The sequence below is a fragment of the Phoenix dactylifera genome, unplaced genomic scaffold (genome assembly GCF_009389715.1).
Source record: "Phoenix dactylifera cultivar Barhee BC4 unplaced genomic scaffold, palm_55x_up_171113_PBpolish2nd_filt_p 000397F, whole genome shotgun sequence".
Lineage (NCBI taxonomy): Eukaryota > Viridiplantae > Streptophyta > Magnoliopsida > Arecales > Arecaceae > Phoenix > Phoenix dactylifera.
In genome coordinates this window covers 315554-333591 of record NW_024067841.1, presented here as the reverse complement: position 1 = coordinate 333591, position 18038 = coordinate 315554, and the positions used below count along the sequence as shown (strand labels likewise).

The 18038-nt window shown below is 35.6% G+C and overlaps 1 protein-coding gene across 1 annotated transcript in view; it reads left to right on the top strand.

The window, feature by feature from the left end:
- The window catches only part of LOC103718502, a 28456-nt gene extending 13053 nt beyond the window's left edge, over positions 1 to 15403 (top strand). The window contains exons 7-8 of the mRNA XM_039118703.1: positions 13425 to 13607; positions 14670 to 15403. Of these exons, the coding sequence (XP_038974631.1) occupies positions 13425 to 13607; positions 14670 to 14819 (333 nt within the window). The 3' untranslated portion in view covers positions 14820 to 15403. The remainder of the gene's footprint in view (positions 1 to 13424; positions 13608 to 14669) is intronic.
- Positions 15404 to 18038: the final 2635 nt, after the last annotated feature.

The window sequence follows — 18038 nt, the reverse complement described above, 5'->3', positions numbered from 1 at the left end:
TCAACCCATATCTACAACAGGATCTGACTGTAACTATACACTATATACAACAGAAGATTTATAATACACCAAAATATATAAACCTCTATCTACATTATACTATGGAGCGGCACAGCTAGCAGGCAATCTCTAACCCTGCTCTTCTCTATACAGCACCTTGTTGCCCAAGGTGACAAGCCAAGAGGGGGGGTGAATTGGTTTCTCTTAATTTTAACTATCTTACTTATGTTAAATGATGAGTTAGTAGAATTAAACAAATCACAATACAAACAACAAGAAGTATAGTGGTTCGGTGCTCTCCTTAGCACCTACGTCCACTCCCCAAGCGACCCCTTGGGAATTCACTATAATCCCGCGGATTACAGTTGGATTGTTTTCCGGGCTCACAATCCAAAAACCTTTACACTTTGGTTTTCCGGGTTCACCAAAAACCTATGTTGGTTTTACGGGCTCACCAACGAACCTATGTTGGTTTTACGGGCTCACCAATGAACCTTTACAATTGGTTTTCCGGGTTCACCAATCAACCTATTCCGTTGGTTTTGCGGGCTAACCAACCAACCTTTACAAGTAGTTTAATAAACAAAGGAAGAAGATTTAAACTCCTAGATGAGCAAATATAACAATATAATCTACAAAGAAGAGTTTAGAGAATAGTTATCGCTTAATGTGACTTCTCTCTTCTTTGTCAAGGATGCTTCACTCTTCAAGGGTGGAAGGAGATCTTAATGACTCTTGGAATCTGCTCAACCACTTTCTTTTTACTCTTGAATGAAGCACTTGGATGAAGCTTGCCTTGCTAGGGTTTTCTCTTGAATGCACTTGATGTATTTTTTCCAAAGCTTGCTTCCTCTGATGAATACTCCCTCTTAAATACTTCTCCAATCTCCAAATAGTCCTTCCTAACCGTTGGATTGAAGAAACTAGCCGTTTATAGCCGTTGGGAGTCCAAAAAGCACTTCTGCACAACTAGCCGTTATGCTTCTACCCGTGCTTGGGTCGACCCAAACTTTTCTTGGGTCGACCCAAACCACTGTTCATCAGATTTGGGTCAGCTCAAACTTTTCTTGGGTCGGCCCTCTCAGAACCACAGAACCTTGCATTTCAGCCTTCATTCACTTGGGTCGACTCAACATTTCTTTGGGTCGACTCAAGGTTCAGTTGGGTTGACTCAACTTTTACTTGGGTCGACCCTCTCAGGATTTCCAGAGAAACTTTTCTGTCATGTATTCTGTCATTGTCTTTGGGTCGACCCTCTCACTGTTTGGGTCGACTCAAGCTTGGGTCGACTCAACTTCATCTTGGGTCGACCCTCTCAGTATTTCCAGAGAACCATTTTCTTGAGTCTTTGAGAGGCTTGAGGTTTGGGTCGACTCATGCTTTCCTTGGGTCGACCCAACTTACTGTTCATCTGTGCCATTTTTGCAGAAGTGTGCCAAATGCTTTCTTGATGTGCCGGGGTCGACCCAATCAACCTTGGGTCGACTCAATCCACACTTTGCTGCATCTCAAGGTTAGATTCATTCATATAAACAATGAAATGTATCTATATCAATTTATACAAATATACTGAGAGTAATAGACTTATAAATGAAGTATCGATTTAACTTATAACATACTCTAGATAATTGCTTGTTAATCATCAAAATAACACTATCATCCTCAATCTCCCCCTTTTTGATGATTACAAAATAAAGAGTATGAGCCTATTGATACTTATCTTAAAATTAGTTTTAAAAGGGCTTAACTTGCTGAAATTCAGCTTTTCAAAATATAAGAGTGAAGTCTCCCCCTATATCATTCAAATGTTGCCAATTTGACTTTTTGAATTGCTCCCCCTTTCATTTATAATTCTTTAAAGATGAAACTTCAAAAATTTGAGTTAAAACATGAGTTTCAGGTTATGTATCGAGGTGTGAAAGGTGCGTGCCAAATTCTGAAATTCTATGTGCCAAATTCTGAAATTTGATAGAAATATTTGATTTGATCATTTTCATTGTTACAAATTGCTCCCCCTTGGATGTATATAATTTTCAATTTGTTTTACAAGTTATTTCTCTTTCTTTCTTTACTTCTCCTCTTATTGCTCTATCTTTACTTCTCCCCCTATTACTCTTTCTTTACTTCTCCCCCTTTTTGTTATCATCAAATAGGTGCATGGGAAAAGACACAATAAATAACAAACATTCAAACTTCATTGATCAAAATAGGAACATTTTAGTACATTCATGTCAAAAACAAAAGCAAATACAATGTTCCTCAGTCAAAGTTTAAAGATACATGATAAACACAAAATACATATGAGAACTAGATATCTAGCCTAGGCTTTAAACAGAAATGCTAATATCAGCCTAGGGAGTATCTAATGGCTGGGATCTAGTCCTCATCCTCCTAGTGTACGTGGCGAGGAGAGGTCGGCTCTGTAGCTTCTCTTTCCGCACGTTGGATCCGTGAGACTCTCCCGGATCGCTTGGCTACGGCTCTCTTGGGTCCCATTTCTCCAAGATCTTGAAGTAATCTAGTGTTTGGAGATGATTGGAGGAGATTGGAGAGTGGAAAATAAGGTTTTCGGAAGAGGACAAAGGGTAAACAGTGCCCTAGAAGCTCACGGGTCCCCCTTTTAACAGTGGGGTCCCGACGTTGAGTCGACTCAAGAATTTTCTTGGGTCGACTCAACGTTGGGTCGACCCAAGTTCAGAAATTTTTCCTTTCTCTTCCTTTTCGCTTCTAAAATTTTTCCTTGCTTCCAATCCTTACAAATTCTTTTTGGGACAATGATACATGAGTAAGGAATCTATAGATTACAAGTTTGACTCATGTTTCATGGGTTTTTAGAAATGGGAGGAATGTATCATGAGACTGCTTGCTCCCTTTTATATCTCTTCAATAAAAAGGATCACATATGCCTAATTCCCTCCTTAGCGTGCAGAATCTATCTTCATTCAAGGGTTTTGTGAATATATCAGCTAATTGTTTTTCAGTACATATATGCTCAATACATATGTTTCCATTTTGCACATGATCCCTAATAAAATGATATCTTATTTCTATGTGTTTGGCTTTAGAAATGAGACATTTAAGATGTGAGCCAAAAGAGATCTCTAACTGTAGATTCCAAAGATATTTTTCAAATCAAGTGTAGATGGAATCTTTTTCAAGTTATTTCAAGAAGTATCAAGAATAATATTCAAAGAAGGCACGAATGAAAATTCAACACCTTTATATATATATATATATTAAGTATATAGCAAGATGAGAGCAATCTAATTAATTTTCAGAGTATAGTATAAGAGCAAATAAAGATCAAACCTTATATACTCGAAAAACATAAGATTATGTTGAATCCTTAATTCTTAATGACTTCAAAGTTCTTTCATGATATAAAAGTATTGGGGCATAGATACCAAAACATGAATTTATGTAGTGTAGGATACATAAAATTCAAGGCTTTGAAAGTTCTTTTAGAGCTCTCTTAAAGACTTTCTTTTACTCCTTTAAAGATCATAGCATCAAAATCAATTAAAATAAATTGGCTCAGGATTGAAACACTAAAGTGCAAGCCAATAAGAACTCATAAGTAGATTTCAAGATAAATTTTCGAAACTAAGACAGATGGAATCCTTTTCAATTAATTTTTAGAAATAAATGATTTACCGATGAATACAGATGGAAATCCAACTTTCAAAAGATATTCAATGAAGCACAAAGTTTAATACCACTTTACATTTAGTATTCTTTGTCTCATCTTTAGATGCGAATTTATACGATTAAGTTCTATATGATCTCTCACTCTGAAATTTTATTTCTCCCCCTTAATTAATCATTCCATTTGAGAGTTTAGAGTTTGAAGATAATTTTCAATAAAGAGATTGAGTATTTAAAGCTCCCCCTCAAAAGATGCATTTTCTTTCAAACCTTTTTTTTTTGTTCTTCTATAATATCAAGAATGTAGAGTGATCTAGAATTTTTCAAAATTTATAGCAATCATTTTTTTTTTAATCTTTCAAGAATAAATTATATTTCCTCCGATTTTTTTGAATATGTATGGAAATATTAATCAGAAAATAATTCTTTTGAAGCTCAAATTTCTTTCAAAAGTAATTACATTTTCTTTCCTATAAGAATTATTGAAGTGAGTTGAAATATTTTAAGCTTTAGGATCATTAACTCTCTTCTTAAAAATAGTTTTTCTTTTTAATGATAGAAGCATTTAATTATGTAGGAGTGTATATTCAAAATATTAATTTCTTAGTCATAGTTTTTCAGCAATGTATATATGAAGCACCATAAATCTTTTTAATATCAAAATAATATCATATGTTTAGAACCATTTATTTGCAATCAAGATCATTGAAAAACACATCATTTAGACCAATTTCAGTACACTTATAAGGAAAAAAAATGATATGTTTCAGATGCGTATCGGAGCAAACAACCAAGGTATCCAAAGTAATTCTATTTTTCTTAAACCGTAGTTTTCATCTAGAAATCATATTGAGTTATTCCCCAAAATGATGCAATCATTGAAGTATATAATGAAAGTTACAAAAATGCAACGATAGAAGCATTTTTAAATTAAGTTTAAGCTTTTATCCTTAAGGTGTGTTTTCAAGTGATCGAAACTTCATTTGGCTTTTCACAAGCTTTTTATATACTTTCATTTATCTTGTCATTCATTTCCTCATTTTTGAATTTCTTCCTTTAACCACTCAGTGAATATTCTAATCTTCATTTCTTTTGGTTTTACTTTTCTATGCTCTTTACTCTATTTGCTCCCTATCCGGTGGAGTTGGAAGGGGCACGAGGTACTACCACTAGCCTCCCTCTTGTGCCGTCCCTAATATGCCCTACACCGAAAAGTTGGGTCAAATAGTGTCGGGTACTACCACTAGCCTCCCCATTGACACCATCCCAATGATGAGCAATATAGAAAGGTTAAACCGTTCCCTTTAACAACAAGATATTCACTCCAAACTCTTCCTATTAAATATAATTAATTACGAATTTTATTCCTTTTAAAAGAATGCTCACACAAGTCTCACAAATATGCTGAACATATTATGCTTGCTCTGCTTTTTCTTAAGATTGGAGTATTTACTTAGCTTTTACTTCTCCCGAACAATGTTCGTTTTCTTTTTCTTTCTCTCTCTTTTTTTGTTATTTTCAAGTAATTACATGAAAGAGCAGAATAATAAAAAAAATCTAATATGCTGCATATAAATGTATATCATGCAAACAGCATTTTCATTATGCCCAATGATTCATAGCTTATCACAAGTTATTTTGAATTAGAGATTTGAGGCATAAACTTGTGTATTTCATGGTTATGCATTATATAGGACAAAGTAAACTTCAATTTAATCATACCATGAAACAATTATCACTAGCATGAGAATGAAGCATGATATCAAGATGATCAGCAATTAAAGGTTTAATCATGCTACCATATAATTTCGGACTATTGATTTTGCTCAACTAACTCACAAGAGAAGAGTTTAGATTACCAGTGCATTTAGCATTCTTCAAGCCAAATACCTTTTAGATTCTTTACACCCTTGGCTGAAGAAAATCTCTCTTTTTTTTATATATTTACAAGGGAATGTTTATTGTATCTTTCATCGAGGTGTCCTTCAAGTTGAAATTTCTTGCTCATAAATCCTGTATCATTAGCAAAATCTTTTTCTTTTCTTGAAGGCAATTCATTAGGTTCTCTAGGATACAAAAACATTCATACAACATATTACTTAACTAGATGACTCAACATGAGACATGACAATAATTGAATTTGAGTCACTTTACTCAAGAGATTGCCTAAATATAAGCAAACACAAGTCACTTGAACTAAAGAGATAACTTCATTAAGTAAAATGGTTCAGGGACAAGCATGTGAGGCAATAGAAAGATTCATTAAAGTTAAATCAATTTTTTTTTGTTTTCAGAATCAATTTAACTTAGATTCTATTTGCATAAGATAATTATCAATAAAATATACAAGTTGAATTTTAATCATAGTTGTTTCTATCAAAATTCTGATTATGATTTAGCTTTCAACATAGATACTCTTGTTTCAGGAAGACAAGCAATCTTCTTTTAGAGCAAATAAGAAATATTTTTGACTTATGAGAGATAGTTCAAGGAAAATTAATATTCATGCTTTAACAGATTTTTATGCTCAGATTAAACATGATGAGTTAAAATTAATAAGTGGAATTTGAGATCATTTTAGAGAAAGATATTAATCATGGATACAATAATTATGCTCAATGAAATATTTTAATGATCAGATTTATTGATTTTGAATTTTAGAATAGTCTTGAGCATTACTTGTAAGAGGGAAGACGATTTGTTATTATAAAAACTTTTAAGTAAGTTTCTTATTATGATCATAACACATTAATCATTTATGATTGAACCAATTTGAAATGATTATGATTTAACCTATGATGCATATATGAGACTTATAAAGCAAATCATAATACATTTCAGATAATCATATAAGGAATGAATGGTATAATAATAACATGATGAATTACATTCATACCTTCACGAAGGATAACATAAGATTTCATAAGTATTATGCTCAATGAAATCAGCATCAACCATTTATATTAGAGAAGAATTTTAGATTTTGAAAAACTCAAAGGAGAAGGTTATACATATTCATTCATTGTTTTCTTATTATCATGCAAGCACTAGAAAAATTTTATGCTAAGATTGTTGACATAAAAATTCAACATATGAGGCATTTAAGAACTTTGATGCAGAGAGTATCGTAATTTCATAAAAAAATAATTTTGATACACGATGTAGAATGTTAAATCTTATACTAGATTTAATGAATAAATTGAGACTTATCTTTAATTATGTGTCAACGCACCCATTTGTATGAAAGTTTCATTTGTTCCATGGGTAGCTTGGCACACTTATATCTACACCCTCATATTTTTCATTTTGGGTACCCAAGCTTGCTTGGGTCCTTGAGGGTTAGTGCATATGGTTCCTTTTGGAACCCAAATCTGTTTAATCGTAATAACTTTACCATTTGATTTATTCGTATTAGAACCATAGATAAAGTTTTTATGCCCAATCTTTTTATGTTTGAAATAAGTTATCTTATTTAATGGTTTGCTTGGCGAATTGATAACCTTTTTCTTTGGGGGTTTATTGTTGAGCAAAGAAATCCAGCCAAGTCTTGATTTATCAAAAACAGCATGTTGACTTTCAAACATCGTTTTTAATCTTTCTGAACTTACAGTGACTTTGTTAATAAAAGATATCAATTGGTTAACTTCTTCACTTAAGTTTTGATTTTCTTTAATTAAATTCTGATTTTTCTGAATCAATTCTTCTGAATTTAATCTTAAGCGTTCATTCTCAGAATTTAATTTGTCTTTCATTTCAGCAGTAGAATTTCTTTCCTCTGACATTTTCAGATGTAGCTTTTTATTCTTTAAACTAAGCTTCTTATTCTTTAAATTAAGCTTCTTGTATTCTAAGTATAAATCAGAAAATGCATCATGAAGTTCATCAAATGTAAAATCAGATTGAGCTTCAGTATGTACTTGATTTTTGAATGAGAAATCACTTTGTATTCGAGTACATACCCCATCTTCATGTGCCACAAAGCATAGATCTTCAATTTCAGTTTGCTGCTCTTCTTCTTCTGAGCTAGTTTCAAATTCACTAGAAATGTTAGTGCATTCATATTTAACTTCAAGCATATTTCCTTAGCAGTCATGCAAAAAGATATGTTATTAAGTTCACTATCATCCAATGCACAATATAGAATATTCATGGCTTTTGCATTTTGCTGAGCCATTTTCTTATCATGATTAGCATTTGTATGTAGCCCATTGACTATGATACTCCATAAATCGTAGTCATGTGCTTGAATGAAAATGCGCATGCGTGCTTTCCAATGTGTGTAGTTTATACCATTAAATAGTGGAGGTCTATCAATTAATTGTCCCTCACTCATAGAACATCCCACTTGGGTTGTCATGATCTTTAACTCTTGATTGTGAGATCAATAATTACTATTGGAGCACCTTGCTCTGATACCACTTGTTGCCCAAGGTGACAAGCCAAGAGGGGGGGTGAATTGGTTTCTCTTAATTTTAACTATCTTACTTATGTTAAATGATGAGTTAGTAGAATTAAACAAATCACAATACAAACAACAAGAAGTATAGTGGTTCGGTGCTCTCCTTAGCACCTACATCCACTTTCCAAGCGACCCCTTGGGAATTCACTATAATTCCGCGGATTACAGTTGGATTGTTTTCCGGGCTCACAATCCAAAAACCTTTACACTTTGGTTTTTCGGATTCACCAAAAACCTATGTTGGTTTTACGGGCTCACCAACGAACCTATGTTGGTTTTACGGGCTCACCAACGAACCTTTACAATTGGTTTTCCGGGTTCACCAATCAACCTATTCCGTTGGTTTTGCGGGCTAACCAACCAACCTTTACAAGTAGTTTAATAAACAAAGGAAGAAGATTTAAACTCCTAGATGAGCAAATATAACAATATAATCTACAAAGAAGAGTTTAGAGAATAGTTATCGCTTAATGTGACTTCTCTCTTCTTTGTCAAGGATGCTTCACTCTTCAAGGGTGGAAGAAGATCTTAATGACTCTTGGAATCTGCTCAACCACTTTCTTTTTACTCTTGAATGAAGCACTTGGATGAAGCTTGCCTTGCTAGGGTTTTCTCTTGAATGCACTTGATGTATTTTTCCAAAGTTTGCTTCCTCTGATGAATACTCCCTCTTAAATACTTCTCCAACCTCCAAATAGTCCTTCCTAACCGTTGGATTGAAGAAACTAGCCGTTTATAGCCGTTGGGAGTCCAAAAAGCACTTCTGCACAACTAGCCGTTATGCTTCTGCCCGTGCTTGGGTCGACCCAAACTTTTCTTGGGTCGACCCAAACCACTGTTCATCAGATTTGGGTCAGCTCAAACTTTTCTTGGGTCGACCCAAACCACTGTTCATCAGATTTGGGTCAGCTCAAACTTTTCTTGGGTCGACCCAAACCACTGTTCATCAGATTTGGGTCAGCTCAAACTTTTCTTGGGTCGGCCCTCTCAGAACCACAGAACCTTGCATTTCAGCCTTCCTTCACTTGGGTCGACTCAACATTTCTTTGGGTCGACTCAAGGTTCAGTTGGGTCGACTCAACTTTTACTTGGGTCGACCCTCTCAGGATTTCCAGAGAATCTTTTCTGTCATGTATTCTGTCATTGTCTTTGGGTCGACCCTCTCACTGTTTGGGTCGACTCAAGCTTGGGTCGACTCAACTTCATCTTGGGTCGACCCTCTCAGTATTTCCAGAGAACCATTTTCCTGAGTTTTTGAGAGGCTTGAGGTTTGGGTCGACTCATGCTTTCCTTGGGTCGACCCAACTTACTGTTCATCTGTGCCATTTTTGCAGAAGTGTGCCAAATGCTTTCTTGATGTGCCGGGGTCGACCCAATCAACCTTGGGTCGACTCAATCCACACTTTGCTGCATCTCAAGGTTAGATTCATTCATATAAACAATGAAATGTATCTATATCAATTTATACAAATATACTGAGAGTAATAGACTTATAAATGAAGTATCGATTTAACTTATAACATACTTTAGATAATTGCTTGTTAATCATCAAAATAACACTATCATCCTCACACCTGCCCTGCAATCAAAAATACCAAACTGGGGAGTGAGTATATGAATGCTCAGTGAGTGGACTAGATAGTACTATGCACATGAGATAAGATATAATCATGGCTCGAGGTGAAATCTCAAGAGCATATGAGCAGTCATCAATAAGAGGGTGCACACAACTCAACATAAGAAATATGGAGTAAATCATCACAGTATCACTGCAATCATAATCAACTCATCAGGAGCATATATAGAATAATCAAATAGACATGAATGATACATCATGAATATGCTCAATAGATTATAACACTGAAATATGCAAATCGAGGAGTCAATATGCGAAATTATCACTAGACAGCTGTCGGGAGGTGGGTCTTATGCCCCAGGCGAACCACAACAACTCCCTACTGTCACATGCATATGCAGGATAAGACACCATACTGATAATGTATATGCTGGCAGTATCCAGAACAGAAATCCATAGAAACATCTCACATCTGTATACTAAACGGCACCTTGCGGGGTTTTACTTTGCCCGGCGGCAAGCCATATATAAGTCGCAGGACCGGCCGATCCTACGCCTAGGGCCATGTCCCCCCCTAAGAAGGGACAGGGCTTCGTCCGCCCAGAAGGCTACTATGTGCACACAGGCCGATGTCTAACCCCATCGACTATAGGTGTCCTGTAGATACTGTCAAACCATGCATAATGCCATAATGTACCCTCCCAATACTCTACTAAAAAGGAGCATAATCAAGACTACCACTCACTCGACCACGACCCAATCATAACTAACATCAGGGTTGGGAGTGAGGAATCATGGGAGTGCAATGCAACTCAATATACCACTGAAAAGGACTCTACAAGTCTTTGAAATAGAGGAAATGAAATTAATTTACAAAAGAAGTCATTTCACAATTCGGAACCAATTTGACTACTCTTCTATCCCTCGTAATTTCTCTCAATGTTTTCTCAAATGCGTGTACAAAATAATCAAGCATGGAGAAACTAGATTATAGAGAAATCTACTACAATATCAATCAATATGCATAAGTGGAATCAATTTACAATTGGCGACATTCATGAAAATGAATTAAGAATGCTCATGGTGCAAAGTACATGACTCCCACTCACCTGCCAATCCGGCACGGTTCTAATACACCTCCAAAACTCTATGGAAGGCAGTGGGGGACTTCTTCCTCTTGATCCTTGGTTCCTTGCCCAACTGAAACATGCATTAATAACACATTTATTTTTGTATCAAGGCCCAATAACCTACTTATCAATTGTAAGCATAAAAGTTTCAGTTGATACAACTCCCTCCCTTAATTAACATCTTTTGTTTTTTCCTTATTCTTATTAATTAATCCTCAATTTACATGAATCATGATGCAAGAGTATCCCACACATACCTTGGACCAATGCTATAGGATCAAGGTGTGCGAAAGGATCGAATCCCTTCTAATCCAAAATTTTACTGAACCTTGGGTCGACCCAACATCATCCTTTTTTCATCTTCTTCATCCGGATGAACAGTAACCCGGACTGACAGCGGGTTACTTCATCCCGATTTTGATCCACTTTCCGAACTTCAATTTTTATGAAATTTATACCTAATATTCTACCCTCATAGGGGTTTCCAAAATGGTAAGATACATCATCATCGGAGGCTGATTGACCTCCGAAATAATTCACCGAAGTTGGAACTTCGACACAGTTTTTCCGCAGTGCCGAAAAAACTTGTCGAAATCCGATTCTTCCTCTTTTAACCACCTCTACAAGCCTTATCCAACCTCTCTAGACCACATCCACCCTTTGTATAGCCTAATTTCATTAGAAGACTAGGTAGGGATGGGTATTTACCTTTTCTCTTCGGAAAATCGAGGTCTTTGCGTAGAGGGGAAGAAGACCTACGCTTTTTCCTTCAGCTGGCAGCGCAACCGGGGCTCCCTTTCACCTCAAACTCCCTTCCCTTCTTCTTTCTTCTTCTTCTTCTTCTTCTTCTTCTTCTTCTTCTTCTTCTTTCTTTCTTTTCCTTCTCTCTGTGTTTCTCCCTCTCTGTTTAAACTCCACCGTCAGACCAATCCCCCTAATTAAGTCACATTAAGCACTATTCACCCTTTGTTTAAAATTATTAAATTTTCATTTTGCCCCTAACACTTCAATATATCTACTGTTATGCCATTAACTTTTGATTCCTTCCAATTTTACCCCTTATATCAATTTTTAAGGACTATTCTATCCTTCTTTATATAAATTTTGTTTTTTTGGGGGTTATTACATGATCTAACTGAAAGTTGACTCTTTGCAACCAAATAAACACTTTAGGGTCTCCATTCACTCTGAAGAAGTCTACGGACTGGTGATTTTTAAACACACATATCGTTGAGGCATTTCTGCGATTCTGTCAAACATCTGGATGGCATTTAAAGTGCAGTCCATGTAACGCTAAATCAGCTGAAAATGGAGTTTTTTAGGTTACTAGAGAGAGAAGAGCAGTAGGAATGGATAGACAGTGCATTTTAGCAAGGAGGGGCTGCTTAGGGAGAAAATTGCTAGAGTAGCTGTTGCAGATAGCAAACAACTTGGAGAAACTGCAGGGCTGCTGATGCTGATGTTGCAGATGGCAAGAGGTGGTGCATTGGAGTACAAGGTCATGAGCTTGCCATTGATGGCGAGTTGGTTGAAAAGGCAAGGGGAATCAATGGAGAGGTTGTGGTGTAGGTGCTGATCTAGGAGAGGCAGCAGTGGGTGATACAGGCATGGAGGTTGAGCATTGAGGAAGGCTAAGGCTTGGTGAATGTGGCTCAATTTGGAGAGAATGGAGGAGATGTGGTGCAGGTGGTGACCAGAGAGAGGTGTTTGGGGACAAGCCATGTCATGACTAAACTGTACACTGGGATAGTGGACGTACAGCTACATAAAGGTTAGATGAGGGATGGATTGGAGATGCAAGCAGCAGGAGTGGAGAGATGATGCTGGCTTGCTTAACTTCTTTTAAAATTGGCAGCCATGTGGAAAAAAATACATGGTATTCTTTCCAAAATACTTAAAAGATAGTGGAATAAAGTAAAGGATACAAGAAAGTGGCAGATAATAGTAAATAAGACAACAAATATTTTTGGGCACTCTGAGAATAGAGCATCTTTCTCACATAACCAAGAGGATTGGCATATGGAAGATAGTTCTAGAGAAATATCATGGGACATTCCAATGCAAATGCTGGAATCTTCACTTCTAAACCATTAAAAGCACCAAAAAAGACTAATTACTAATATCTATTTCGACACTCCATATTTACAGCATTTAATGTCAAGTCCTTTTATTTCTCCAAAAAAAATTGTCAGGGCCTTGTATAGCTCCTAGAGGTTAAATAAACAGCTGTAATTTCTATTTTATATGGTACTCTTGGGATTCTATCATGGATCTTTACATATGAATAATCAATAATGATATGGCAACAAGATGTCCAAGATTTATGGGACATTACCATGTTCTGAAAGTTCTAGCTCAAATTAGTTATATGATTTCAGGCATGACATGTTGGTCTGTTTCTTATTTGTTATAACTTTTTTCTTGTGTTGATTTTTTTTAAATACTTGTTTCTTAGCATTGTGGTACATTGCAATTCCTTTCTTCTTTTTCCTTTTTTGGCTATTACTGCTTTTATATTTTGTTACATTTTAGGTCTCTCTATTTTATTCAATTTCTTTTTTTATCCATGTAACATCACCTATTTTTGAATTGTATTTTCTTATGTTCATGACAGGTTGAAACTTGGTTGGAAATTGAAAGAAAGCTGATGCCCCATGGTCGAATTATGGTGAATTGCGGTGGGGCACATTCTGAAGTATCTGGCAGTGGAGATAAAACAGTAGAAATGATTTTATCGACTGATTCCTGGGTGCAAAATTCTACAATTAAGGCACTATGCAAGGCATTTCCAGGAAAGGTATATTACCACTGATCTCTATATCTCAGCTGAAAATATGCCTATACATATGTTTCCCCATTTACCTCCGAATGATTTCCCAAGGGAGTGACAATCATCCTTTGGGAGTCAGAGGAACAGCAACAATTTCAAGGCAGCTTTCATCTAGAATAACTGCAGGACTTATAGTGCTCATTCTGACAATATTACAACTACCACCAATTGTTTTGCTATTAGCTGAATTAGTTGATCCTTCCTGGTCTACATCTTTATTTGATTATTATGTAATTGAGTTCCTTTGGATGATATTTCCTTTTCATTAAGAAAAATAGGATGAAATCATATTGCCTTTGTAGATGCATCTATGTTTGTCTCCATTCTTTCAGGCCATTTATGAGAAAATATTGATTTACGGTATATATGTATATATATATAAATTAAAGGTTCCCATTCTTAAATTTGACAATTTCATGGATGATAGTTCACATAACCATATTCTATGGTATGCAGTTGTTATATAAATAACTCATGAGAGTTCTGTTGAACATGAAATCATCAGATATTTTAAAAATCATTTTGCTTGCTAACAAAATTATTTTAATGGGCTTATGAAATGCTTGCAGAATTGTTGATCCGCAGCTTTTTGTACCATAATTATGCAAATATGCAAATTTTGGCAATATTGTTAGAAGGTAATTACGACTGATTATCCTAATTTGTTTCGAGGTGATTTGGAATATTATATGATATGTACATATCTTGGAGACTTAAAAGGAAAATTTTATAGAACAATTGTAAGGCTTTTTCATGTTATATGGCTCAGAGTGCTAGGCAAAAAAAAAAAAAAAATTTCTTTTTTATGTTTTTCCCGTCTTTTCACTTCAAGTTTCATGTTATTTTCCTTGTTTTTGGCTGCAACAAAACTAGAGTTAGATAAATTGTCGTGTGGAAAGCTGGCTATGAAGCTGTGGCTTGTCAACTGTACATGTTGATTGTTGCTTCTATTGTCATCCCTTTTGATCATGTTTGTGCATTTATTCTTGGCATGCAAGGCACTTCTGATCTACTTGTTTGTTGTTACAGCTAAGCTGGAAGAGAATGGCAGAAAAAGATAGTAATAATTATCTTGCACTCACAGGCCCGCTACCAGACCTGGATGCTTGGTCAGCTGCCCTGCCGAGCCCATTGAGCTTGAATGTTAGACAGTGGAGACCTTGCGAACTTGCTTGCTGATAATTTTCCAGCATAAAAGGTCCCATCCTCAGCTTAACAATCTTCTTCACTTCAGAGGTGTGCTATTTCCTAGATCTTTCTGCAGTGAACTCCAGCCATCTCGACATGTTCAGAACACATATGGCCTTCAGTTGGTAGGCTGCATGCCAGAGTCATTTTGCTTTCTCCATGCAGATTTTCATGTTGGCTGATATAAACCGATTTATCCTGAGATATCAGCTGATATGATATCAATATCTCAGCCGAGAATTTTTATTGTTCTTTTGTTACTTTAAAATGTATATTTTCATTGATAAAATACTAAAATTAGTGTCTTAAAAACATTGGTGAAACCCAGATTTATTATATCGGCCAAGAGTTTGATATCTCGGTTCTGATATATGGGCCAAGGTTTTGGAATACCACTTGCTTACAGATTTTTCCTTCCATCTCGGTGGAGGTAAACTGAGATATCAGTTCATCTCAGTACGGTCACTTGCCAAAATGACTATGTCCCTTCTTATAAAACCTTGCCTTACAGGGGAAGATTGTACTTTCTTAGCCAAGAACAAAAGATATTTCAGATCTTACTATTCTTTTTTGCATATCTATCTACTAATACTCAAAAATCGAAATCATCCGGAGTGCAAATGTTTTTATGAAGTGCTAGTGTCCTGGAGCAGCAGGATCTGCACATATGGAGGGTGGAAATATGTTGTACTGCCTATCAAGGCGCTAGAGTCTGCCTGATTTATTACCAGGTAATTCACATAATTTTTGTCAGTTAGAAAAAGTGCAGCCAACAAGATTCTTTGTATAATGTATGCAGTGAAAAAAACAAGTGACTGCTGGACTAGAAATCTTCTTCTTTTGGTATGACCTGAAATATTCTTCAGCAGAAATAATTTACCAACAGAATATATGAAATTCAACATTATGATTACCGTTCTCTGGTAACTTCAGTGTGTTTTTTATTATTATCATATTATAACTTTTGCTTAAATGAAGTTATTATTGTGCAACTTTTCTGATTTCTAGTGAATTCTTTTATTATATCAAATTTAACTTGAAACTGGTATGTCAGAAGAGTAACTGTTACCTACTATGTGGGAGCACCAGAGCTACGAGCCCCACCAACTGGATAGCGGAGGGTCAAAGAGGCAAGAACCAAAATCCCTCTGACCATCTGCTTGCTTAGTACAGTGTCACTAGAATGAACTTTCAATCAATCTTCCATGATGTTGCATTTTGCTACAAGTTGAGTAGTTTCTTTGTGGTGTGAATGATGGTGAACTCTCGGTAATACTATAGACTTGCTGACACGGAATAGCAGGTATGCTTTACTATATACTCTTAAGGGTCAGTGCATTTGAGAAGCACATGGTATGATCAGAGCTGCCCCAGTCGCCAGTTGATATCGTTCACCGTAAGTCTACCGGTTGTCGCTATTATTTGGGTAGTGCTTGAAAAATTAATAACAATGTACGGTTTCTACCTTTTCAATATTCTTTGCTACCACTTTTTTACCTATTTTTGTTTTGACAAAATCATTTTTAAATATTATTTATCAAAAATTTGGTACATTATAATTATTATTTCTTTGGATAACCTAGGTTATAAATTTAAAATTGTTATAAGTAATTGTTAGGATAAGTAGATAATAATTCATATAATAGACCTATATTTTTGTCTATCCTCGAACCTCTGGCACATTTGAATACAAGTTGAGTATTTCCTTAGTAGCGTCAACAAGGGTAAACTCCCGGCAATATAATCAACTTACCAAAACGGCTTTGGGGGCATAGTTTACCATATGTTCTAAGATATTTGTTATGCCCCAGTCACCCATTATTCGATATCATTCACTGCAAGTCTACCAACTGTAACTGTAACTTCGAAGCAACTGTTCTTTAAAAATTGAGAATGATGTACATTTTTCTTTCCTTTCCAATGTGATTTGCTATTATTTTTTGCATAATTTTGTTTAGTAAATCATTTTTAAATATATCTTACCAAAAATTTGGTACGCTGTAATAGGTTATTGGAAGAAACCAAGTTATAAATTTAAAATATACTACAAGTAATTGTTAGGTTATGTCCGTGATAGTTATTATAAGACACTGCCACTGGAATAATCTTTTTATCAGTTCTCCGACCTCTCCTTATGTTTGCCTATAAGTTGAACATCTTCGTTGTAGCATCAATTATAGTAAACGTAAACTTGAGATGTCTGTCTCTAAGTATTTTCAGATAGAGAAAGTCACAAGGGAAAAAAGAGGGTCCACGGTGCTGGGCCCATGGTCTTGCTGGCCAGGGGCCACCCCTCTTTCACGTGCGCTAGCCTATCTTGTCCGGAGCTAGTTTCGGCCATGTCCAAGTGGTTCGGCTGTGGAAATCAGACATGGTAAACTGTTGGAAATCAGCATTGATTTACGGCTTTGGAGGTATACTTTACCGTGTAATCTAAATATTTGTGGGTGCATTTGGAACGCAGATGATAAGGTTACAACACATGGAGGCTTTTGAGTTATACTTTAACACAGAACAGTCTTTACCAACGGGGCTTTGGTGGCTACTATATAACAAATAGAGGCTTGTTTTTGTTGGGAAGTCCTTTTCAGGGATGATAGACAAGCAATAATACTTCACTATTATATCAGCTTCATGACAGATCCGAAAGCTCAGTTTCCTGCCTCGTTGGTATATTTTGGATGGTCGATAATAATTTAGCACCTGAAAAAAAATGACGGGATGATGTGCGCCACTAAGCATTAATAACAATTTGGTTATATATATATATATATATATTTGTTTGTTTGCGTGTGTAGGATTGGTGATGGTTTTTTATAAGTAGTTGTTAATTTTCTAAGCAAAAGAAGAAGTTTATTTTTGAAACTTAAATAACAAGAACGAATAACAAACTTGCAGTGAATTATGACGTTAGGTGACGAGGGCAAGTCCCATCTTATTATCTTCCTTTCAAATGCACCCACAAATATTTGGCTTACATAGTAAAGTATTCCTCCAAAGCAGTAAATCAATAATATTTCCAACAGTTTACCATGTCTGCAAATTACTTTCAAACATATTCTATCAAAATTTGAAGTAATTACGTGATAGTCATAAAATGGCTAAAGTAATCCTTTTGTCAGTTCTCCGACCTCTTATTTGCATTTGGTTACAACTTGAGCATCTTCTTTGCAGTGCTAAACTCTTGACAACAGTACTAATGTACAGACA